This window comes from Pyricularia grisea, assembly GCF_004355905.1.
Source record: "Pyricularia grisea strain NI907 chromosome Unknown Pyricularia_grisea_NI907_Scaffold_2, whole genome shotgun sequence".
NCBI lineage: Eukaryota > Fungi > Ascomycota > Sordariomycetes > Magnaporthales > Pyriculariaceae > Pyricularia > Pyricularia grisea.
The window spans coordinates 6,742,037-6,765,474 of record NW_022156717.1 but is presented as its reverse complement, the minus strand read 5'-3'; the positions used below and the strand labels follow the sequence as shown (position 1 = coordinate 6,765,474).

The following is a 23,438-nucleotide window of genomic DNA, read 5'->3' as shown; positions in this document are numbered from 1 at the left end:
GTGAAATGCCGACGACATATAGGTCCCGCATCCCGGGGCTGAAGGGAACGTAGGTGATTCTGGTTTGCAGAAATGGGGGGAAAAAAAGGATAAAGGACTGCAAAAATAATAAACAAGAAGCAAAAGGAAACACACGATGCATCATGACCCCCCGGTGCGTACTGTGCTATATGCCAATTTATCCAATCACAGCTCTCAAAAGGGTAGTTCAACAAAAATCAAAAAAAGACCCCGCGCCGAGGCAAGTTCGCTTCCATATTCTCCCTCATGAGGACTAGGTAGGTACGTAGGTATGCGAGAAAATTCTTCATGCAAGGGATAACTGACTGTAGGCATTGGATGCATCAATATTTTTTTTTCTGTACCTACCTGCTGTGTTATGGATGAACGAACCGGCGGCGGTAAGCGCTCCATTAGCGTGCTGACCGATGAGGGTGGAGGTTTAAACGAACACACAGGCTGAACACGAGCTTGACAAGCATATCTTTTTTGGGGGCCGGTGGTGCCGGAACCCATTTTTTTTTTTTGCCATAGTACACTGAAAGGGAAAAAAAAAAGGAGAAAAAAGGGACAGGAGTGGGATAAAAAAAAAAAACTCTAGCCTTGCATCATCTCTAGCACCCTGCAGCTGTTGGCGTTGATCCTGATCGGTGGTTCGGCCAATCGAAGCGCCGGCACTAATAACAGTAGTATAATCGTATCCAAGTTTCCCCCTCGAGATTGGTGGCATGTCCCATCAACCCCCCCGTTCAGCTGCAGTTCATCCAGACCACTCCTCCGTTCTTCCCCCCACGTACCACATGAGAGAAAGGAGAAGGAGGGTATTAGAGGAACCAACCTCAAGCCAACCATTCGCTTTCCCTTTTTTCTGCCATCCGATGTCTAGCGCTCAAAGAAAGTATGCATAGTATGTTACACATGGAAACCCGGGGACGGATGAAATGATGGAAGCTTCCGGCACACACCCAGACTTGGCCCTTCCCGTGTCAATACAATACTATAGACCAGAAATCGGAGTTGTCTATTCCGTTGGGTATGTCCCCTTTGACCACGTGATTCCATCGGTGACGACATAGTTCAGAAAATAAACGACTTTGTTCCCAGTCGTTTTACTAAATCCCTCACGGTCCAGGTCCGAGAGACCCTAGCTGGTATCATCTTTGATACTATTGCCATTTCAAATAAGGACGTATATACCAAATGATGTAAATGTTGAACACAGTATGATCCTTGGATGTTCAAGGCCAGAAAATCCCCAGACACCAGCCATTACCCACCGATTAATACTTGAGCCAGACTATATTTTAGTCTCCATGACAATAAAAAAACAAACTTTTCTTTTCCTCCCTTGCAAATAACTGCCGTTGCAACATGCTGGCATTTAAACAACTTTACAAACACGGACATCCCGTCTCAGCAGGATTTTGCCGGATATGAATGACATCCAAGCGTCAACAATCCTCCCCTTACGCGGAGCTGATGAGGCTCTTGGGAAGGAATGCCCAAACGGTGCCCACGAGGGACATGACACACGACGTTAACATGATGACCCACGCTATGACCTTTTCCCTTGCGCTTATCTCGGAGGCAAACAGCTTTAGGTAGAAAGCGATGGGAAGACTGCAGATCATGTTAGTTGGTAATTCTCTTGACACAATGGAAATGCTTTGGTAGCCAAGGTATATGGTTCCCGGTAGGGTTACTCACGTCACGCAGATGCTAAAGCAAAGAGCGCTGCCTATAGTGGGTGGTTCCAGTGTCCTCGTTAGCAATAGTAGTCATGTCAATTTAATATCCCGTAACATCAACTTACCCATGAACGCCATGATCCTGTCAAACTCAGGGAACAAAATGGCAATTACCAGGAATGACAAAATTGTCAGGATCCTAATGGCAGCCCTCATGATGACAACTTTCCTCGAACCCGTCGGTGGCGCCGGGTCCCCAGAGATCTGTACAGGGGCATGCGGGTCACCACCAGCACCATGGTAGACACCCATCACCACTTCGAGTGTCGTGATGATAGGCCGCGCGTTCAGCGGGACTTTGGTCAAGGGGATGATGGCAATGAAGCAGCACATCAAGACTGTGAGCGCGCGAGGGTAGCCCTCTGTTCGAAGAATGTTGGAGGTGATGGCATCTGCGACGTTGTCGCCGAACATGAGGATACCGGCGACGGCGGTTACAGCGTCAAGGCAGTACTTGGTGGCTTGTCAGCTTTATTTGTCCGTAAAAGACAGAGCCTCCTGGGAATAACTCACCGTGAATGAGAATGTCACTTTGAGTGCTTGCTTGTACTTGTAAGGATGACGCATGTCTCGGTAGATCTGTTGTGAATTGCCAGGTATCAGCAGTTTGGCTCCTACATGTGAGTGAACATTGGGTTCTGAGAAAGACTCACGTTGGGGAAAACACTGTGGCCACCCCACGGAGACATGAGCAGACCAAAGGACAGAGGCAGAGTCAGCCAGTTAGCTGGGAACAAGTAGGTGGCCGCTGGCTCGATCAGAGAGCCAGGCGAATCTGGCTTGATAAGACCGTTGATCACAACAATGAGAACGACTATGGGTTAAGAAACAAATACAATGTCAGTGGATTGCAGTAACGACAAAACGTGTTCTCAAGTTAACCATGCTTTTACTCACTGGAAAAGCACGAAAATATGCCCAGAATGCTCGAGTATGACAAAAGGCTCAGCGGCATAAAGTGAAGAGGCATCAAAATGATTGCACAGGTAACCTTCCATTGAGTAACTGTCAGGAGTCCAGGGAACAGGAGATCGAGAGAGTCGGCGAACAATACTATCAGCGCGACACAAGCTGCCAGTAGCTCCAGAGTAAAGAGAATACTGGTTGCCACGCGAGCTTTGCTGCCGAAACTGATAAAGGCAAGGTCGCTGAAAGTGATCAGGCTTGGATCGAGATTCATGCAGCGTGAGAGCAGCCCAGCGGTGTACATGGTAACACCAGCTGCAAAAGTGAGAAATCCTATTCCGCACAGCCAGCCGGCGTACTTGATACCCATGGGAAGGGACAACAGCCCAACGCCGATAAGCACATTGATCGAGTTGAAGATTGTCTGGGGCAGAGTGCTCTGGCCCTCAACAGTGAGCACCATCTTGCCATCCTGTTCAACCTCCTTGACCAGGATAGGCTGCACCTCTGCATCGGGGCCCTCTTCAGGCGCCGAAGCCCAGACGGAGCCCCGAGCACTTGGTGCTACCGAGACGCCACGGGCCGGGGAATCTTCTCGGCCAGAAGATCGAACGGTGCCATAGTTGAGGCTTTGCTGCGAACCTAGGGAGCCATAGGATGTACCATATGGTCCCGGGTCTCCGCCAAGCGATGGCGCAGCAAGATGGGGTGGGATAGCAAAGATAGACTGTGACCTCCCTGCAGAGCCGCTGCCCGAGCCTGAGCCTCCACTCCAGCTTCCGATGCGGAAACCATTGTTTATCTCGCTGTCGAGTGCCTTGCGCTCGCGTTCCCTAAAGTCGATCCCATCCCCGCTCTGCTGCGGCTCTAGGGACGTCGAGGGGCTTGCATCCCGCTCGTCAAAGACGCCCTCGGCACTGTTGGAATCGACCGAGCTCCCGGCCTCCAAGTGCTGCCGGAGGAGGGACGGGCCAGAATTCTCCAGCGTTGGACGCATGAAGCCGCCCTCTGACCGGCTCCGGCTGTACACGATTTCATCGGTAGAGCCTGGCTGCATCGGCGCTTGATCTTGGGCAAATACAAAGGAAGGGCGCTGCGGTATGACTTCGGCAAAACCGGCAGCACGCGCCCAACTGCGGGTGAAGGACCTCATACTGTTGACACCACCAATGTCGGCGATGGAGGCGAGCCGCATGCCGACAGAACTTCTGTTGCGTAGGGCAGTCCAATCACGGTTAGCATGAGAGACCCTGACCAATGACAAGATTCATGCATAATATAAGGTTGGAGTGAAACAAATAAAATATTGGTTACCTTCTCCTCCGTAGTCCGCCAGCCCATTCGGTATCCTGATCACTACCGCGTCGCTCCTGATCATCGTCCAACAGCGATTCATTCTCTTGATCCCGGAATTGGACGCTTCGGCCACTTCTCCCACCCATTGAGGACATACTGCCAGTCCGGTGTGGCGAAATGCCTCCATCGTACTCGTCCCAGGTGGACGGGTTCCGCGAGGATGAGGGCATTCCGGGCGAATCTATCGCCTGAGTCGACAAGAAGCTTTTGTTTATTTATATAAATCCAAGAAGGTCCTCTTTTGTTGTGTTGCTGTTTTGTTACCGTTTCTGTGCTTGTAGGCTTTCCCTGGTACTTTGAATTTTTTGTGAGTGGCGATAGCTCCCTCTTCTTTTGAGTCTGGGCAACAAGGTGAGAAGTTATAGGTCACGAGACAAACAACTGGATTAGGTCGGATACAAAATCCCAAAGCCCACGAGGCGAGGCGAAGTTGGTCGAGTGGGGGTGGTTAAGATCACGGAGTTTTTAGACTACTTGCTGTGAAATTATCGTTGCATGCAAACCTTGACAATGCATGAATCGAATCATGGGGTCGAGCAGGGGACCACAGCGTAGCAAGAAAATCAAGATAGCGGTGGGACCGCCCAGGCTCTACCAACCTGCATAGGTACGGTACGTTTTGCTGTGTGTGATGGCAATGGAGGAGACCGACCCAGTTGTTGTTATCAGTGCCGGAGCCGCCTGAAATCATACAGAATAGGTACCTCACCTACTGAAATACCCGCCTGGGCCAAGGTAGGGACAGGGCACTTCCTTAGGTACCTACCTAGGTAGGTACGTTAAGGTAGTACCGTACCGTACTCAGTAGAACTAGCCAGAAACTTAGCGTTGCCCGAGATCTTCATCCGACAAAAGCTGCAATTTTATTAGGTTATAACATGTGAGGCTTTCGGATTAAAGCGAGCAAACCATCTGCAGCTAGGTTGAGATCGACTTTCCATCTCTGGTGGAAGCAATCAACTAGGGACGAGAAGGCGCTCGAACAAGCCAAGCTTGCAACGTACCTAGCAGGACAAGCCAAGTTTTACCTTATCAGACGGCCCTACCGTACCTACCTTCCTTACCTACGTAGTTTTACATGTACGAAGTACGTTTTTTTGCCCCCAAGCTTTTGGGCCCGAAAAAATCTCATTTGCTATTGGTAAGGATTAAAAATTTGCTGGGCACGCTCGCTTGATCCACCGCGTTTTGCGGCTTGCGGGGACAGCTGATGAGATCCTGGTTTGGTCGATCAACAACGTCACTCGTTCGACTGGGCACGGTATGAGAGAGGCGTTCGATATTGTAACCCACCGACCATATCGTTTACTCACATATCAACTAACGTACCCTAACGTAGCTATTGTAAGAGGAATACTAGACTAGTCGCATACTCACCGGAGTGATTGCTCCCGTCGAGCGGCACATTGTATACCTACCCAACATTTTCCAACTTTTGGCACCCAAATGAAATGCATGCGTGCGATTCAAGTCGCGCCGCGACAAAGGAGTAAACAGTACAATGCATGTAGTACGTACTCCGTAGGTAACATAAGGGAGTAGTAGCCGGAGGGGTTCTCAATTGTCCAACCACCGAAGATGCCCCGTAGCCTGCCCCACAAGAATCCACCGTCCGGTCGAGGCTGTTCCCGTGAGTTTTCAGTGCTGGAGACTGGTTGATTAGATTCAGGAGACGACGGCAGGACGGCAAATGATACTTCCTGTCTTGAACTGGTAGTATTATGTCGTTCCAACTATCTATCAACTTTTTATACGGGTCTTGATGGTTGAAATGGATATACCGCCACAGTAATTACAGTGGTGGTGGATAGACAGACACGTCTGATCTATCTGGGTGCATTTTCTATTGCTTTGTTTGCCCCTTTATTTATTTTATTTGATCATGATCAATTTTTTACACTAACTGTTGCATGATAAAATCCAACTCATGTGCAATTTTCCGGCCCACTACGCAAACATTTTCATACCACCTGAACCCAGCAACAACAAAAACAAAGATCGTCGACATCGTAACACCACCCAAATCGAATATTGGCCAATAATACCAGCCACATACATGCGCTACAAGGTCTTTCAAAACTTCCTTGTTACTGTCGCACATGTACCGCGCGAGACCATCTGTGCAATTTGAAGAAATCGCACGACGCCCCGAGACAGGCCAAGGTCTCCGAAGGTGACGTCGCACTTTGTATCTCACTGCTTATTCCACTTTCTTGTATTTTTCTGGGTTGGCCTCCAGATGTAGAAGCAAGTAGAAAGACAAGATCAGAGGAAGGCGCATAAAAAAAAAAAAGCCCGAAATGAACTCAGGCCCCAGCTCGTCAACATCCAAACTGGAAGAGGCTGCAGCCCTGTTAGCGCCAGCCCAGGAAATCCTCGAAAAGTTCAATTACAAGCACAAGAACCAGCACCGTCTGTCGAAATGGTGGGCCGGCTTCGACATGCTCCGCCGGCACACTGCCAAGTTCTCCCGTGATGAGATACGGCCGGCCCTGGATGCGTTGACCAAGCGCGACTCGATGCTGCAGAGCAGCAAGAAGAAGCAGAGCAAACGCCAACGGACAGAGCTGCGCGACGAGGACGTCACGGCCGGTGCCGTAGCCAAGGCCAGGTGGATGGGCGACTACCTCATCCCCAAGGCATACACGTACGTATTTTATTTTTGGCATGCGGTCGTCAAGGGCCTGTTTGTTGTATTACCTTCTCATGTCGTTTCTTGTCCTGTATTTATATCATAGCTGACCCTCAAACAATAAAAAATAAAAGAGCCATCACCCAGCTGGCTGCAGATAATCAGTTCGCTCACCTGGGCCTCCTCCTTCTCGGCGTCCTGGCTCAGGTGCATAGCGCTGTAACCCTCCTACTCCCAGCAGACAGCACAGAGCAGGAGTTCGAGGTGTCGGCAGCGGCAGAGGATAAAGAAATCGACATGGGCGTCGTGATACCCAGGCAAGAGCAAGGCAGTCAAGACCGCTCGTCTCCTCGCCTGCAGGCGGGCTTTTCAAACCCCCTAGACGACCTCGGAGAGGCGGTGACGCGGGACAGTTCCGACGATCGGGGGCAGGATCTGGCAAGGCCAAAACTCGCCGATGATTCTATGGAGGCTTTAGAAACAACCGTCGTCGAACGCAAACGGCCATTAAAAAAGGACACAGGTAAACGCAAAAAGGACCATGCATTCGCGTCAGGCTTGGGTGGGCCATCGTTGGCTGGGGATCTCTTAGCAAAGTCGAGGTTGGCGGACGAAGAGAAGTCGAGGCACAAGACCAAGACGGCACGAAAGGAGATGGACTTGGAACTAACAGAAAAGCCAAAGAAGAAGAAGAAAAGAAAGAAGGGTGACGAGTTTGATGACTTGTTCAGCACGTTGATGTAAACCAGGACAAACATGACAACAAGACAGAAAGATATATCAAAATATCTCAAAAGTGCCAGTAATGAACACTTCCGAACAGAAACAGGCAACTTGGTGTGGTTACATGAGTCCGTCTTGGTGCCACAAGACGCCAAGACATGTCTTCGGTTCCTGACAGCACTTATTTGACAAGTTTGTACTGGTGTAGAAGACGACATGAACATTGTTCGACAGCAGAAAAATGTTATGATATATGTTATCTGCAAACCCCAGTGGTGGATCTTGGATTTTTTTGGGAATACAATAAGGACACGTACTAGATACAACTCTGCTTCCTCACCTCAGTCACGCCGCAGTCGCTCGGGGCTATATACCCGCCAAGTCGACGACCTGACGTGACAAGAGAAGCCCCGCTCGTTCTGAAGCCGAAAAAAGAAAAAAGAAAATAAAAAAGAACCCAAAGAAACCATCTCTTGCGCCACTCCTCATTTCCTGAGCATAATCGAAAGTAATACTATAACAAACTTAAGCCTGTGCAACCAAAGCCGATGGTGCTATGTGGGCGCGCGAACCAATTACCCAAACTTGCATCCCAGGCACGTGGTCATCCCGCTCTCAAAAAACACGAGCAAGCCCGTACTTTTATTGGATCCATCAACAGCAGCAAGATCCGCGCCTCTCCTCAATATCCTGACACGGAGTGGTCATAACCGTCATCCGAGCAGTCTTCGTACTGGAACTTTAGAGAGTGTAGGGATGGCGATCCAACACGCGATGCATCCTACGCCATACGGTTGTCCATGCGAGTGTAAGACCAGATACGAGCGCGCATATCACCGGAACCGGTGGCGAAGAAGCCACCAGTTGGGCTGGGTGCGACCGAGATGACCGAGTTCTTGTGGCCTTGCAGCATGAGCTGCGTTGATCCTGTGCGAGGATCCCAGAACTGGACGCCGCGATCCTTGGATCCCGACATGACCCACTGGTTATCAGGGGTCAGGGCGACACTGAGAACAAAGTCCTGTAGGAGAAATCAAGTGTTAGGAGTAAGTACTGGGGATTTGGAATCGGTCGAATAATAACATACCCTATGACCCTCAAAGGTCTTGACACAGCGGCCACCTTTAGATCCTTGGTTCTGCATGTTGCCGCGAGGTGTGGCAAGCTCCCACAGTTTGATGGTCTTATCAAGACTTCCGGTGACAAGGTCCCTGCCGTTAGGAGAGAACGCCACGCTGTAGACACTGTCTTTGTGGCCATCAGGTCCCTCAAGACGCTCCACAGGGCAACCCTGCGTGAGATCCCAGACGCGAACGCTCTTGTCCAAGGAGCCAGCGGCGACATATTTGGTGTCTGGGGATATGGCTACTGTGGTCACACCGTCCTCAATCGTAAAGACCGTGAGGGCTGTGCCGCTGTCGATATCCCAAAGCCTGACGGTGCGGTCTCCACTTCCGGAAGCAATCGTGCGGCCGTCACGCGCGAAGTCAAGCGAATAAATGTCTTGCTCATGTCCCGCAAATTGAATCCTGATTGTCCTGGTGGTGATATCCCAAACCTTTTGATATTCCAGTAAAGTCAGCTAGAGCTCAGTCAAGTCGTCTGCTTCCAGATTTCACTTACCCTGATCTGCTTATCCTCAGCACCCGTGGCCAGGTATTTGCCATCGGGGCTGAAGCAAACACTCCTAATGTAGAGATCACCAGTAGTGTCTGCGTTATCGTCCTGCAAAACGCAGACCTTTTCGCCAGTGTTGACGTCGAAAATCTGGGCAGACCGATTGCAACCGGTTGCGACGTACTTGCCGTCTGCGCTGAACCGCACACAGCAGACCACACTCTCATGCTGAAGGGTGTGTACCAGATCAACGTCCAGCACACGAGGCACGGCCTGGTTGAAGATGGCCCACCAATCGTCTCGGCTCTTCTTAAAGTGCGAGGGAATACGCTCGATATCAAGGTCACCCAGGGCGTTGCCAGGCGGCGGCTGGGGCGGCTGGTGTTGTGCAAGTCCTCGGGGGTGGTCAGGGGTCGGGTGGTTGGGGACTTGCGGAGACTGTCCTGGGCCTGGATATGGCATCGGGTTGTTGATCTGGGGAGTCGCCGGGCCGCCCGCAGGAGGCCTTCCTATAGCCCCACGCTTACCAGGGCCTGGAGAGGCGGTGCTCTGAGGGGGCTGTGAAGGGAAGTTTCCCGGACCGGGCGGCTGGGGATACTGCTGGAATGGCGGCTGCTGCGATGGGGGTGGTGGCGGAGGCGGAGGGCCGGACAGACCGGGCGGAGGTTGCGCCATCTGGTGCTGTGGCGGCTGTTGCTCCTGCGGAGGCGGAGGAGGTGGTGCCAAAGGTTGACCAGTCTGCCCAGACATGATGGCACCAAAGACATTGTTGCCGACACCGATGTTGGGGGGCTGCGCGGGGCCTGCGTGTTGTGAGGGACCTCCAATGGCTCCCTGTGGCATGCCTCCTCCTCGGCCCTCCAGCTGGCGACGGAGATGAGCAAGCTCTTCCTCATACCTGTAAAAGCAACAGTGTTAGATGAATACTAGCAGGTGGCTTGTAGCCGTGAAGGCTTCGGCGGTGTGCATATGGATGCTTGGGCGCTCCGCGGCTGAACTCCTACTTACTTGGCCTTCAATTGCACGTGTGTCTGCTCCATTTGGTACACCTTTTCTCGGACCATGTGCATTTCATTGATCTGAGTATTAACTGAGGGTAGAAATTGAACAAGACGGTTAGCTTTGGCGCACAACCCTTGCGAGCGGGTTGTTGAGGCCGCATTGCAGATATGGTGACATTACGTACTCTGGTGCTCGTAATTCTCGGCGGCGCGCGCAGAAGCCTCGAACTCGGCCCTGATGCCTTCCAGCAGCTCGTTCAGTCGAGAGGGGCCATTCGGCTGCGGAGGCGCAGCTCCGCCCCGGTAACCCGGATGCATCGACATTGTGCAAGCGAGCGACTATTCTGTTCGCGCTGTGCGACGTGACGCGACGTATACGGAGAGCCAGGAGTGGCGATTGAATTTCTGAAATGGTCCAGGGGAATTGAAAGCGACGACGCGATCAAGAAAAGCAGCTGTCGCGATTGTTTCGGCACTTTTCACGCCGCGTGCGATGGTCGATCGGGTGCGTGTCTGATGTTATCTCGGGCGCGTAATCGACCACGTCCTCGGTTTTTTTGGTGGTCGAGGTCGCGAATTCGCAGAAGCGAAAATGAAATAAAAATGCGGGACTCCAGGCCTGCTCGGAAGGTCAGGTCGAGAGTCGAAAGCGGAAATTGACGCGCTTTGCGATGATGCTAGTTTGGTTGGCTGCGATGATGGGATTGATGGATGTTCAGGGGGCGACTGCCAAACCGTGGAGAGGCGCCACGAGATGGAAGTCAAGAGAAGTTATGGGCTGTATCATGGAACAAGGGCCACGAAAGTCAGGACGGATGGGCGAAAAATTAGAACACATCCCATAGCAGCTGCGGTCAGGTCAGGCAAACGCCGCTGCGCGCCAAGAAAAGGTCAGTGCACCGACAGGACTGGTTCTCATCCTCCCGTCCCCACTCCTTGGCAGCGGCACCCTGGCCGGTAGGCACCAAATAAATATGTATGGTGGAGATACTGTACTACCAAGTGGTATGGACTATGTACAGAAGTACTGCGGAAGGTACGTAAGGTAGGTACCTAAGGTAGCATGTAGGCAGGCGGGTAGGTAGGCAGTTACCACGTAGGCAAGTCACGTAGGGTAGTGCAAGCAACTGCACTTTACCAGTATTGACAGCAACTTAGGGGGAAGGCCCACACCCAGTGATGCCAAGATATTCGCGGGTTCTCTGCAGAGGTGTGTGGTGTATGCGGTTTGAGTGGGCTGCGAAGCCTCTGTTGGTCCGTGCTAGTCTACTTGTGGTAGCCATGGGGGCTTAAAGGGTGCTTGTTTAAGGTGTGTGGTGGGTGAGGTAAGCGGTCCCGCCATTCTCCGAAATTTAATCACCACTTGGGGAGAGAACCGCGCTAAAGGCTGCGTGCAGGACGCGGGTGCTTTGTTCCTCAGTCGGCCGTAGGTAATACTGTACTGTACTGTACCTGTTGTACGGTACAAATTATTGCACAGTACATACCTGGTAAGCAAGCATGCCACGCAGCATGTCTACAAGTGGAGCCGATGCGAGCTTAAATATCCAATGTGCCTACTAGAACTGTTCTACGGAGTAATAAGTTAGCTGGTGCGAAATACGTACTATAGTATGGAGAGCCAATACATTTCCATCTCATCTAAACACTCTCCGATTGCATTTAGCGTCTAGATGATTAAAATGGGTCGCCTGCCATCTTCGTCAGCTGCAGCCAAACACAACTGTATTTGTTTATTGTTCATACCTATAGCCAAGGCAGGTTCCCGCTGTGAGGGCTTACACAACCCTTTCTATCCACAGATGTACGTCCACTGTCACGTGTATTATAACCTTCATACCATACATATAGCATTGGCTTGGGATCTACACTTCCAATATTATATATCAGCAATTAACATTGCACAACAAATATATCCAGCGTCCTGAAAACCACCGAGGACGTATGACTGGCAGTGACAAGATTTCGATATATGTTATTACGAAAAAGAAAAAAAAAGCACAAGAAAAAGCAATGAAGAAAATAAGCAGGGTTGAGAGTGGGATACTGCAATAAAGTGAGCCTCGGGAGTTGTCATGCCTTTTAAAGGTGTCAATTATTAACGGGGCGTGTTCAACATGGCTGAGAATATCCATAAAATAGAGTTAATACCTGCTCTGTAATAGACAGGTTATGGAAGGTAGGTAGATAAGGTAAATTACAGTGGTTTCCTTTCAGTATAGGTATCAACTTTGTAGGCAAGGCAGGTTAGAGGTACGTTAAGGTTATGACGGCACCAAGCTAACAATAATTGAGTTAACAGCCAACCACATGACCAGGTGCCATGCCAAGAAAACCCATACCTACCTATGCAAACCTGAGGACAGAAATTTCTTGAGCGCTTTGAACCTCGCTTCCCCATAAATTCAGAACCCCCGCATGCGGATGCCATACTTGAGGCTCTGATCTGCTTTCATCATCTGCTTGTTTCTGATCCGAAAATCCGGGAGCCGCTAATGATTCCAACTTCTGGCCTGAAGCAGCATCCACCATCAACCAGTTGATTCCTTTGAAATCAGATGGTGGGCGTGACCGTAATATAGGCACGTAATAAAGTTACGGTACACCACATTATATACATGAGAAACACAAAAGGGCTTGGCATATCGGAAAATCCCCTCTTGAGCACTGCTATTGGAAATTTGTGCGAAAGCCGAGTAGTGTAGCCCGGAGGTATTAATAAGAAACAAAGGCTTTCGTCGATGCAAATGATTAATAAGTTATTCGGTAAGCTGTATTCGTACTGCAAGACATTCAATTTCGGGCGATTTTTCATGATTCGTGGATTCCCTCATCTAACACTGGACTGTATTTATACCCTAGTCTGCCAAAACAAGCCCAAACACTAGGCCATGCTTGATCAACGTGGTTGGCATCTCACCTTGAGGAGATCATGACTCCAAAAAAAAAAAGGAATTGGGAAGCATGGTAAAAGTCCGCGAAATAAACAAATGATATAAACAAAGAGAAACGGAGTGTCAGGTTTGTCGTGGACGCCAAATTGCGAGTCAAGTCTTCGAAACCAGGGACACGTAGGCAGTGCCTGGGTATTTACCTACCAGGTTACTTTAGACAGCAAATACGATTTAATACCCCCTCAATAGCGTTCGAGTCGCAGATGCGATGGCAGTTAGACTCTGAAGGCTAAGTCCCAAGACGTCACGTCTCCAATCAAACGTCGTATACGCATGCATACATATAGAGATACTAAACACAAATCAGCAAGATATACTATTGAATAAGGATCTCGATGCCAAGGCCGTACGAGTCGAGCAGTCATTTTGTGGCAGTCCACTTGCCGAAAGCATCTGTCAACAGGATGCGGAAAAGAAGAACAGGATGGCAGCAGGCACAGGGGTCGCGTCTCAAAACCCCCTGAGAAGCGCCACGCCGATGTGATAATCAGATGGGAGGAAGTCACCATGTTTACCGACTTGATACGAGAAACACTCTTTGTAATCAAGCCGATCTGCAACGAATGTTTGAGTGTTGAATAGTAGGTACAGTAGGACTGGTTTTTGGTCAAGCATCAATCTGACTCGAAACGAAGAAACAGAAGAAGAAAAAAAAAAAGGTCCACAATAACAGGAACCAATCAAAAATCAACAACCATTGTTTACTTCACGAGGCAATGTCTTGTCATGCATAAGACAGAAGGGTGAATCTATTATATAGAAGTATAGTAAGATGGCAGCAATTGCTCCATACGATCGACTGGCACACAAATGGAGGCGCCTGACCTCGAAAATCAAAAGTGGACAAAAATCCAGGTCCTATTGCAACAGCGATGTATCCAATGTAAATGGTGCTTCAACCCAGTGCACCTGCTCTTGGGTGTTCACCCCCGACTAGCTTGCGGGCGTGCCAAATCAGGGTATCAAGTTCCCAGAATGCTCAAGACTAAAGCCTCAACGGATTTCAAATCACGCTGGCCATCCTTAAGCCTTTGCGTTGTTCTGTTTCTTGCCGTTGCCCTTCTTACCGGCAGGTCTACCACCGTGGTGAGGGGCACGAGTCTCGAGCTCGTGGTCCTCATCGCGTTTGGCGTTGTTGTTTTTCTTGCCCTTCTTACCGGCAGGCCTGCCACCGTGATGAGGGGCACGAGTCTCGAGCTCGTGGTCCTCATCGCGTTTGGCGTTGTTGTTTTTCTTGCCCTTCTTACCGGCAGGCCTACCACCGTGGTGGGGGGCACGAGTCTCGAGCTCGTGATCCTCATCATTATCATCGGCCTCGACCTCGCGTTTGCCGTTGTTCTTTTTGCCCTTTTTACCGGCAGGCCTACCACCGTGGTGAGGGGCACGAGTCTCGAGCTCGTGGTCCTCATCATTGTCATCGGCCTCGACCTCGCGTTTGCCGTTGTTTTTCTTGCCCTTTTTACCGGCGGGCCTACCACCGTGGTGAGGGGCACGAGTTTCAAGTTCGTGGTCCTCATCATTGTCCTCGGCCTCGACCTCACGTTTGCCGTTGTTCTTTTTGCCCTTTTTACCGGCAGGTCTGCCACCGTGGTGAGGGGCACGAGTTTCAAGTTCGTGGTCCTCATCATTGTCATCGGCCTCGACCTCACGTTTGGCGTTGTTTTTCTTGCCCTTTTTACCGGCAGGTCTGCCGCCGTGGTGGGGGGCACGAGTCTCGAGCTCGTGGTCCTCATCATCATTATCATCGGCTGCGACCTCGCGTTTGCCGTTGTTTTTCTTGCCCTTTTTACCGGCAGGTCTGCCACCGTGGTGGGGTGCGCGGGCCTGGATCTTTGGTGTTTGGATCTACAGTAGGTTAGCCAAGCTCTCACCGAATAATGGGAAAACATATCGTCTTACCTCAGCCCTGGGCTCCACGGCCGGGAGTGCTAATGCTGTTCCAGCAAGAGCAACTAGGGCACCCTGTGTGAAAGAAAGTGTTAATAAAGTGGTTTGTGCCGGGAAGTGGGAGGAATCGTGATGGACCGTCGGGACGTAAACGTACAATATGACGAGTGGCTACGATAGTGGGTCGGCCAATGTCGAACCCGTTTACGGCAGAAGTGGCGGCCAGGCCAGTAAGCAAAAGCTTGACGAACGAAGGAGTATGCATCTTGACTAAAAAATGCTGGCCGGCAGCTGGTTGTGAAATGAGAGTATAAAAGAAGGGGGTAAATAAACGAAAGTAAAACAATAAAACGAAGTAAAAACGAAACACCCTCAAAGCCTGCTGTGATGAGAATGAGCAGGAAAGAGAATGTTGATGATGGACTGAGCAAGTTCGCGTCCTTTATAATAGGCTTGGCTCCGCGGAGGCATCGGTATGGGGCTGGCAGGCCTCCCTTCCCGGTGACAGACCCGCGCCTACAACATGCCTCATCCAGGGTGAGTCCTCGTTAACGGTCTCAGACGAAGACCTTTGAGGTCTGCATCTGGTTTCGAGCCTTGCCATAGGACTTCAAAGTGAAAAAGGGGGTTGGTGGAGAAAAAGACAGTGGAAACATCCCGGGTGCACTACATAGACGAACGCTAGCTAGAATAAGCCAGGTACCTATGGATCGTGGGTGGATGTCTGGCGAGGGTACAGGGTTCGCTTCAGCTGGTCGACGAGCAACTGCTTAATTGGGTTCCACTGATATCTCCTTGCTAAACGATGGGATAACTGGCAGGGGTTAAAGAAACGATGGGAGGAATTATTCCGGGTAGACCGGCAGGGTAGTGACCACTTGGCTCACTTGACAGCCTACGGTAGTGCCGTCATCACGGGGATAGAGTATGAAACGGCATTTGATCTGCAACTCCGGCATGTTACAGTTAGCTGCACCCCAATTGAAGATGCTGCTTACCTACTGTACAGTACTGTAGTGGCAAGAAGCCCAAAAGGAAGCACTGGTTGTTCCTGGGATGATTAGGTTGCAACTGTGAACTGTGAGATGCGGACAGGGACGGGGCTGAGAACAAAAGAAGACATAGATAGTGATACGCCGAACTGGCTGCGAAGATTGTGTTGATACCTAGCTACCTACGAAGTAGCTACCTAGCTATACGTGTTGCTGTCAGCGTGGTATAGCTTGTCAGTAAAAGAAGATACCCAGGTAAATGACTTGATGTAAAAGAAACAAGAGGTGGAACTCAAAGCCCACATCACAAATGTTTGACAAAAATTGGTATATCGAGAAGAAAAACAAAACTGTACTTCGAATGTAGTGACGGATCAACGCCGGTAAGACGGACACCCGAGTTAGCAGCAGGGAAGCCCCGAAACCACGAATTCAAGTCATTACCCGTAAAATCGAAAAATTTCAAAACATAAAAAAGCCCCGTAACTGACAAAGATCCCCCCCATAGAAGCATTGGTCCGATGCTTATTGTGATGATGCTTATTTTCGCCCCTTCGTTGGTACCCTCTAGCAAGGATAACAACCACGTAAATTTCGTTGCCAAGAAGGCGCTTGCCGAATACCACGCGGGTGGATGCCAGGGGGACGCTTGCAACTGAAACGATAGTTGCACATGAGACATATCCACACCACCGTCGATGGAAGCTGTAACGGTCCAACGGTGTACTTGGTAGTCTGTATCTTTGTCCAGTCGTTCCTCGGACACATGCGGGTTCGCGAGGTGTCAATAGAGCAACGTGCATGGATCGTGTGCTATAAGAGGTGGGTTCCAAGACAGCCGCCAATCAAGTGCGGGGTCCACAGAGTGCCAAGACTGAAACCCCATAGTATAAAGGCGCCACACCAGCAGGAGATCCCTGTCCAGACTTATCGTTTTTGTTTTACTTACTGGTTGGTAGCACATAAGGTACCAAAGTCTTGTGAGGATCCAGGAAGATTTTTGATGGCAACGCTTGCGAGGGTACCCAGGCAGGCAAGCAAAACTGTTTCTGCCCGCTTGTCAAAAGGGGTAGGTACCGGAACGACCTGACCAAAATGGAAACAAGCCAAGCACCGTGTTCCACTGCGTTATAACTTATCCCTCGCCGCTTGGCCGGGACCCCTGACGGTTACCCAGACCACAAAAAAAAGATTTTTTTTTTCCTTCTAAAATTTGACAGCGCCCAGTCGCAGCCATTTGTACCATGGCCTTGGTGATGGATGTGCATTGTGTAAATCATAGATCTTGGCTTGGCAAATGCTTACCTCTTTAGCACCCATAAAAATAAGAAAAAAATCACCATGGTTTGACGCAGCACCAGCCTCAGACCTTTATGCAGCCCACTCCCCTGGGCCCAATTGCAGTGACCACGGTACATTACAATATTATTAGTATGCTTCTGATTATGGTTCTTTTGTCTTTCTTGGCACTCACGTTCTATAGCAATCTCGCTTGGGAATAACTTTGCAGAATCAGACGGAATATCATATTCGTGTTGGACAGATATTGGTACACGAGTAATCATACTCAATTGACTACCGTGTTATTTCAAAGACAAGGCAAGCTAGCTATTGTCTACCTACCTACACCTAATTACCCACTTCCTTTCCTCAGGTAGATACCTAAATGTACGGATGTACGGATGGTAAATATCCGTAGCTACCGGTATGTACGAAATAGACATTTAGTCTCAATTCGCCATCTTAATTGAGGCTCTTCCGTCACTCTCATACATTTCACATAACGCTAGTGGGTATCAGAACTCCTTTTTGGGGGGTCAGCCCCTTGAAAATTTTCCCACCTTCGTCTCATCTTGGACCCCCACATGAGCCAATGCAGCTAATGATTTTGGACTTTTCAAAATGCGATAATCTGGGTAAAAAGCGGATACGGTTAACATATATGTTCAGAAAAAAAAAGAAGAAGAAAGAAAGAAGAAAGGACGATCACGTATAGACGGTCGTAAATCAAGTCCCATCTTGGGCTTATTGAGTTGAATCGGCAGTTGATTGCGCTTTCAACATACATTAAGTAGGCAGTATGGTACTTCCTGTCGTGACTAAGAATTTCAGATGCGAAGCTTGCCCAAATCAGCGAGGGCCTTAACGTGGTATGTCTTGGCACGAAACGCAGGCCTGTCTGTCACAAGATCACCGTCCAACCGCCTCAATCCTTGCAATGGAGCTCCGTTTCTCTATTATACCTATAACAACAAAATGGTGGTAGCGAGACGAGAGTGATTCGCGTCCTCTTGCCCTCCTCCCACCATCCTGGAGTTTCGATCGCTGTTGAGGCTGTGGCTTGTCTTGTCACGTCACTCATGATCTGCAGGAACTTTTGATGCACATAAAGCGCATCATGGCATTAATAAGATCCAAATCTGGTCTACACGGTAAGCTCTACAAGTAAATGGCAAGAACCAAGAGTACTGCTGTACCGTAGCAATGACAGCCGCAGTTTTTTATGACAGTGTACCACTGTGAGGAAGCAAGCGAGTGAGCGAGCCTGGAACCCTGGCAAGTTGCAAGCTTGCACCTGTTCTTCGCTTCCAATCCCCACCCACCTCCTACAACGGTCTCTCATCCCTATTTGACCTGCAGGACATTTCCGCTGTTATACCCGCAGTACTAGCGCTTGGACCCGTCCATTGCTGTCGACCCGTCGTCTCTCCCTCATCCTCTTACATTTCCATTCAACTTGTCAGCTTCTTTCCACGAAGTTATGTCTGCATTGTGTGGTTGAGTCTGTTTTTCTACCTAGTAGTCTTGGCTTCTCTTGGGTTTCTCTCTCCTTGTTGTCTCGTCTACTTCCACAGCCAGCGCCCGGAGCGCCTTTTCTTCACGATACAAACCACTCTTCTGGTCTTTTTCCTGCTGTCACTCTCTAATTAATTCCTTCCCCCTTGCGTACTGTTGCTGGACATCTTCATATTTCATACAATACCATTGTCACCATGTCCAAGCTCTATCATGCCGTGCCCTCGGACGAGGAACGAAACAGCGTAGACGCAGAAAAGTCTATGTTGACTTTCAGGCGGGATAAGCGATCTGTCGGCGGACTTTTGGAGAAAGCAAGGACACACTGGGCTTGGATCGGACATGCCATCCTACTTTCAACATCCCTCACGCTCTTCACATTATCATTCTCCAACAGAGGGTCACAACTCACAGACCGTATAGTCACCGAAAAGTATTCATCGTATTGTAGGTTCTATCCTTCTGGGTATAATTGACAAAAGACGCCAGGAAGGACTTGACTGACAATGCGAAGCACCGGTTGCCCCAATCGTCAAGTACGAAACGGTCCGATACAACCTCACACCAATTGTGGAAGGGCCATATGTTGGATATGGACCAGAGGTCGAGAAGGCCTGGGACCGCATCACGCTGGACAGTAAGGACTCGATCTCATACATCCACATAAGCAACGCATCACATACTGCCTTGGCATGCTGTGATACTTCCTCGCTCATTTTCGGCTGAAGACTGACCTAAGTGATTAGTCGGCGACACGTGGATGACCGAGGAGGAGGTTAAACGCCTGGGGCTTCCGCTGGACTCACTCAAGCTCAAGCACCCCAAGACCGGCAAGGTAGGCTACCGTGCGGCCGTGGAGGTCTTTCACCAGCTCCACTGCCTCAATTTGATCCGCCAGGCGGTCTACAAGGACTACTACAAGGACCTGACAGGTGATGTGGGCGAGGCCGAGAGCAAGGAGGATCTCACGGGGCATGTCGACCACTGCATAGAGACCTTGCGGATGAATCTCATGTGCCAGAGTGACATTGGCATGTTCACTTTCCGACTATATCCCGAGTACGGCTACGCCGACGACGACTATTGGCCCGACTTCAGCACACTGCACACGTGTAGGAACTTTGAGGATATCAGGCAATGGGCCATTGATAACACGGCGGCCTGGGATCACAATGTATGATTGATCTATGGAGATCGAGGCAGATTGGCAAATGAATAAACAAGACAGAAGACCGAAACACTACATGTTCCAGAGAAAGTCGTCAACGAATTGCGAGGTACAGCTTTCCACCGCATGATCGAAGAAAAAGCTTAATTGCGCTTAACTGTTTTGCTGCGTCTTCACTAACTAGATCCTCACCTTTCTTTTGATCGTTTATCCCAAATAACATCGGTGGTGAATTGATTTCTCAAAAGAGAGAGAGAGGAAAAAAAAAAAAACCTCGAAGACGGTAATTGCCTGGTTGGCGCAATCGACTCGTCTGATCCGAGCCATCAGCCCAATCGGGGTCATCAGACAAGTTGACAACAAACGAGGAACATTTCCAACGCACCATCACCTGTGATTGGTGGGCTAACCTGGTAGCCTTGCTGTGTTGGACATGTACGGCAAGTCAGCATGTGCACCTGCTCCGACAGCAGTTGCTTGGGAACGGAGTAGGCCTTTAAAAGATCTATCGCGGTCATGGCTTGGCATGGATAATTCAATGTGAAAACACACCACTTTTCGCCTTCGCTTCACTGTACATCCGAACCTCTCTCTAGCCTGTATGTCTCAACCAATAACATGACTCAAGCCCCACTTTCCAAGCCCGCGAGAAATTATCAACGACGACTCGTGGTGCAACTGGACATGACGTTGGCTGACAATGCTGAGAAATATGGCCATCGGGATGTTCATCAAGCCCGGCTTTGCCTGGTAAGGTCCCGGTAAGTAAATGAGCATCAAGGCCTACAGACCCCACTATGTGTGCGAATTCGGAGGGCATTGGTATTTTGCTCTCCAGTCGACTTGACCTCCGGCTGTCATGAATGTATCAATAGAATTTTTTTTTCTTCTTGGATCGCCATAGATGCTTTCAAAGCTGTTTGTGCCTCATGAAAAAAAAAACTCCAGCCACCTGCAAGTATGTGACAAATATGTATACACTTAACACTTTCTCAACAACTAAACTGCATCTGCATGCTGGAATTCGACTTCATTGACTCTTAGCCTCGCGCCAAACCGAGGCGCCGACGAGATCCACAACTGCAGGGGTCTCTCCCAACCTGCTTGTTATCTGATTTGGTCCCCGCCCCTCTTTGGGACATCCCCCGTTTTAATGTATTTTTTTTTTTTCCCAATGACAACAGAATTTAAGATTGACTGGCCGCCATTCCGAATTGTCCGTCGAACCGCCCCTTTCTCTGTTCTTCCGGGTCATTGGCGTTGCTGCACATTTCGCTCACTTCCATCCCATATCGACCGTTTTCGTTGTCTTAGAATTTTTTCCATTTGTTTTCTTTTTTGTCTGTTGTGAGCTTCAGCAGCTATAAAGTTTTGTCAACCTAACAGAGTTTGACAGAAAGACCGGCTGATTGTTCGGACCGCATCGCATTTCGCCCATCATGGATATCGTTCTGGAAATCACAGATACCTTCCTATGGGACTATATGTATGCCTTTGCCGCACCGGCCACCGCTCCGCCCTATGACTACCCCAACCTGTCAAATGGCACGGCCGTCGCGCACAATGGCTGGGAATACAAGCCCTCGACCGCCTTCTTCTCTCTCCAGCCGTCACAGGCTGCGTACCAGAGCTCCCTGCCTAGAGATAACATATATCGACAAGGTTTCTCTCTGTTCTTGATTTACTGGTAGGTGTTCGGGCGACTAAGAACCTTAACTTTTTTTTTTTTTTTCCCCCCTCTGAAATGGGTTGCGACATCATGGTCGCATTCGTCCTTTCAAACCAGAAAAAGCACCTGTCAAGAGAAAGTTTAGGCCATCAGCAAAGTTTAGACGCTAACCTTAAGCGTTTAACACTCAGGATATTTGGCGTCTTAGTATACTACATCTTCGCGACAGCGTCGTACCTGTTCATTTTTGACAAGAAGCAAATGGAGCACCCCAAGTTCCTCAAAAACCAAATTAAGCTCGAGATGATCCAGGCCAACAAGGCCTTCCCTGTCATGGCTATCTACACCGTCCCCATGATCCTCCTCGAGATCCGTGGCTACAGCAAGCTCTACGACTCCCTCGACGAGGCTCCGGCCTGGTGGTACAACTACCTCCAGTTCCCGCTGTTCCTGCTGTTTACCGACTTCTGCATCTACTGGATCCACCGCTGGCTGCACGTACCATTCATCTACAAGCGCCTGCACAAGCCTCACCACAAGTGGATCATGCCAACGCCGTTTGCCTCGCACGCCTTCCACCCCCTCGACGGCTATGCCCAGTCATTCCCTTACCACCTCTTCCCCTTCATCTTCCCGCTGCAGAAGGTCGCTTACATCGCACTTTTTGTCTTTATTAACATCTGGACCATCCTGATCCACGACGGCGAGTACGTCGCCAACAACCCCATCATCAACGGCGCCGCCTGCCACGCCGTTCACCACTTCGCCTTCAACTACAACTACGGCCAGTACACCACCCTCTGGGACCGCCTGGGCGGCAGCTACCGCGAGCCCGACTCTGACCTGTTCGATCCCAAGGCCAAGATGTCCAAGGAGCAGTGGAACAAGCAGGCCCAGGAGATGGAGACGCTGGTCAAGCAGCTCGAGGGCGAGGACGACCGCGTTTACGGTGTAGTCGGTGACAAGAAGACGAGGTAAACGACCAGTTCCACCGGGACACAACTTTATGGTAAAATCATGGAAAGTATTCTCCTCTGAGACCTTCCAAGTCGATGAGGGGATTACACTTCTGGTTTTCCGCGCTTTCTTTGAATTTCATGTACATAGAACGGTTTATTGGTCCTTTTTTTTGGCCAATCTTTTTTTTTTTTATCCTTCTCCCCCCTTCTTCTTCCCCCTTTTGGGCCGTCTCTTCCGGGTGTAGAGTATTGCGAGAGCGAGCATTTCATTCCTGGGGGTTGATAGAAATGATCAGCTGCCGCCCGGGACTCATCAGCGTTAGACTGCCTGCTTGTCTATCTTTTTCTTCTTATATTTTTCTTGTTGCTGGAAGCATTTTGGGTAGAATATCTTTAATCACTTAATGACCAGAAAAACCATCTAAGACAAAATTTTCGAGTATTCATCGGTCATCACTTTACAAGGATGCAATAGTATGAAAATCTGGAGCAAGTTGTGAAAGAGTAGAGGCATGTGGCCTCAATATTGTTCAATACTGGTATCTCCTGGAATATACAGCCCGTTGATATTAGGTCACACCTTTCCCCAGTGTGTATAATTGAAGAGCGCAAATGTCGAAACAAAGGGAACAAAAACGGAAACAAAACAAAATTCTGTCATTCCGCTGAGCGCCCACGCCGACTGACCCCTGAACGAGCAATGCAACAACTCATCATGCTGGTTCGGTGGGTGGAGCTTGCCCAGATCCCTGGTATAATCAAGGAAAACGCCGGAAACGCCGGAAGCGAGAAGAGATCCGTCCCCAAGTGACTCCAAAAGTAGAAGAAAATGATACTCAAGTGGGAAAGCCGACGAGAGCTATGTATAGGGAAGACAAAGGAAAGATATAAATGAATGGCTCATGGAGGACTCCGGAGTATGTGCAGATTAGATGAGGCGCAGCCAGAGATTTCTCGATAAGTCGATATTGAGGAGATCGAGTGGACCCAGATGTGGGCGGCGGCGTGACTGCCTACGCCTCCTATTTTG

At 49.8% G+C, this 23,438-nt stretch overlaps 9 protein-coding genes across 9 annotated transcripts; 5 read left to right on the top strand and 4 right to left on the bottom strand.

The window, feature by feature from the left end:
• Window positions 1-383: 383 nt before the first annotated feature.
• PgNI_04584 (uncharacterized protein) lies at window positions 384-886 on the top strand (the record flags this gene model as incomplete). The annotated part of the gene is made up of 2 exons (XM_031124629.1): window positions 384-401; window positions 602-886. 2 exons carry the CDS (start codon window positions 384-386, stop codon window positions 884-886), a joined length of 303 nt encoding a protein of 100 aa, XP_030983504.1.
• Window positions 887-1,216: 330 nt separating this feature from the next.
• Window positions 1,217-4,299, bottom strand: PgNI_04583 (uncharacterized protein). Its single transcript, XM_031124628.1, has 7 exons — window positions 3,969-4,299; window positions 2,646-3,862; window positions 2,402-2,562; window positions 2,262-2,327; window positions 1,814-2,201; window positions 1,708-1,738; window positions 1,217-1,620 (listed from the first exon to the last, which is right to left on the bottom strand). The coding sequence occupies exons 1-7, from the start codon at window positions 4,178-4,180 to the stop codon at window positions 1,467-1,469; spliced, it is 2,229 nt and encodes a 742-aa protein (XP_030983507.1). The 5' UTR covers window positions 4,181-4,299; the 3' UTR covers window positions 1,217-1,466.
• Window positions 4,300-6,310: 2,011 nt separating this feature from the next.
• PgNI_04582 (uncharacterized protein) lies at window positions 6,311-7,445 on the top strand (the record flags this gene model as incomplete). Its single annotated transcript, XM_031124627.1, has 2 exons — window positions 6,311-6,657; window positions 6,777-7,445. 2 exons carry the CDS (start codon window positions 6,311-6,313, stop codon window positions 7,384-7,386), a joined length of 957 nt encoding a protein of 318 aa, XP_030983506.1. The 3' UTR covers window positions 7,387-7,445.
• A 165-nt stretch (window positions 7,446-7,610) lies between these two features.
• PgNI_04581 (uncharacterized protein) lies at window positions 7,611-10,764 on the bottom strand. The gene is made up of 5 exons (XM_031124626.1): window positions 10,169-10,764; window positions 9,991-10,072; window positions 8,989-9,880; window positions 8,453-8,923; window positions 7,611-8,386 (listed from the first exon to the last, which is right to left on the bottom strand). The coding sequence occupies exons 1-5, from the start codon at window positions 10,305-10,307 to the stop codon at window positions 8,147-8,149; spliced, it is 1,824 nt and encodes a 607-aa protein (XP_030983509.1). The 5' UTR covers window positions 10,308-10,764; the 3' UTR covers window positions 7,611-8,146.
• A 3,196-nt stretch (window positions 10,765-13,960) lies between these two features.
• PgNI_04579 (uncharacterized protein) lies at window positions 13,961-15,089 on the bottom strand (the record flags this gene model as incomplete). The annotated part of the gene is made up of 3 exons (XM_031124624.1): window positions 13,961-14,782; window positions 14,837-14,899; window positions 14,982-15,089. 3 exons carry the CDS (start codon window positions 15,087-15,089, stop codon window positions 13,961-13,963), a joined length of 993 nt encoding a protein of 330 aa, XP_030984973.1.
• Window positions 14,064-14,625, top strand: PgNI_04580 (uncharacterized protein; the record flags this gene model as incomplete). The annotated part of the gene is made up of 2 exons (XM_031124625.1): window positions 14,064-14,239; window positions 14,587-14,625. Coding segments are annotated over exons 1-2 (165 nt in total), but the record flags the coding sequence as incomplete, so codon positions are not given.
• A 3,239-nt stretch (window positions 15,090-18,328) lies between the features above and the next one.
• PgNI_04578 (uncharacterized protein) lies at window positions 18,329-19,949 on the top strand. Its single transcript, XM_031124623.1, has 3 exons — window positions 18,329-19,059; window positions 19,127-19,249; window positions 19,359-19,949. Exons 1-3 carry the CDS (start codon window positions 18,810-18,812, stop codon window positions 19,790-19,792), a joined length of 807 nt encoding a protein of 268 aa, XP_030984974.1. The 5' UTR covers window positions 18,329-18,809; the 3' UTR covers window positions 19,793-19,949.
• A 423-nt stretch (window positions 19,950-20,372) lies between these two features.
• PgNI_04577 (uncharacterized protein) lies at window positions 20,373-20,600 on the bottom strand (the record flags this gene model as incomplete). The annotated part of the gene is made up of 1 exon (XM_031124622.1): window positions 20,373-20,600. The coding sequence occupies one exon, from the start codon at window positions 20,598-20,600 to the stop codon at window positions 20,373-20,375; it is 228 nt and encodes a 75-aa protein (XP_030984979.1).
• Window positions 20,601-20,832: 232 nt separating this feature from the next.
• PgNI_04576 (uncharacterized protein) lies at window positions 20,833-22,836 on the top strand. Its single transcript, XM_031124621.1, has 2 exons — window positions 20,833-21,467; window positions 21,641-22,836. The coding sequence occupies exons 1-2, from the start codon at window positions 21,220-21,222 to the stop codon at window positions 22,425-22,427; spliced, it is 1,035 nt and encodes a 344-aa protein (XP_030984980.1). The 5' UTR covers window positions 20,833-21,219; the 3' UTR covers window positions 22,428-22,836.
• The last annotated feature ends 602 nt before the right edge of the window (window positions 22,837-23,438 follow it).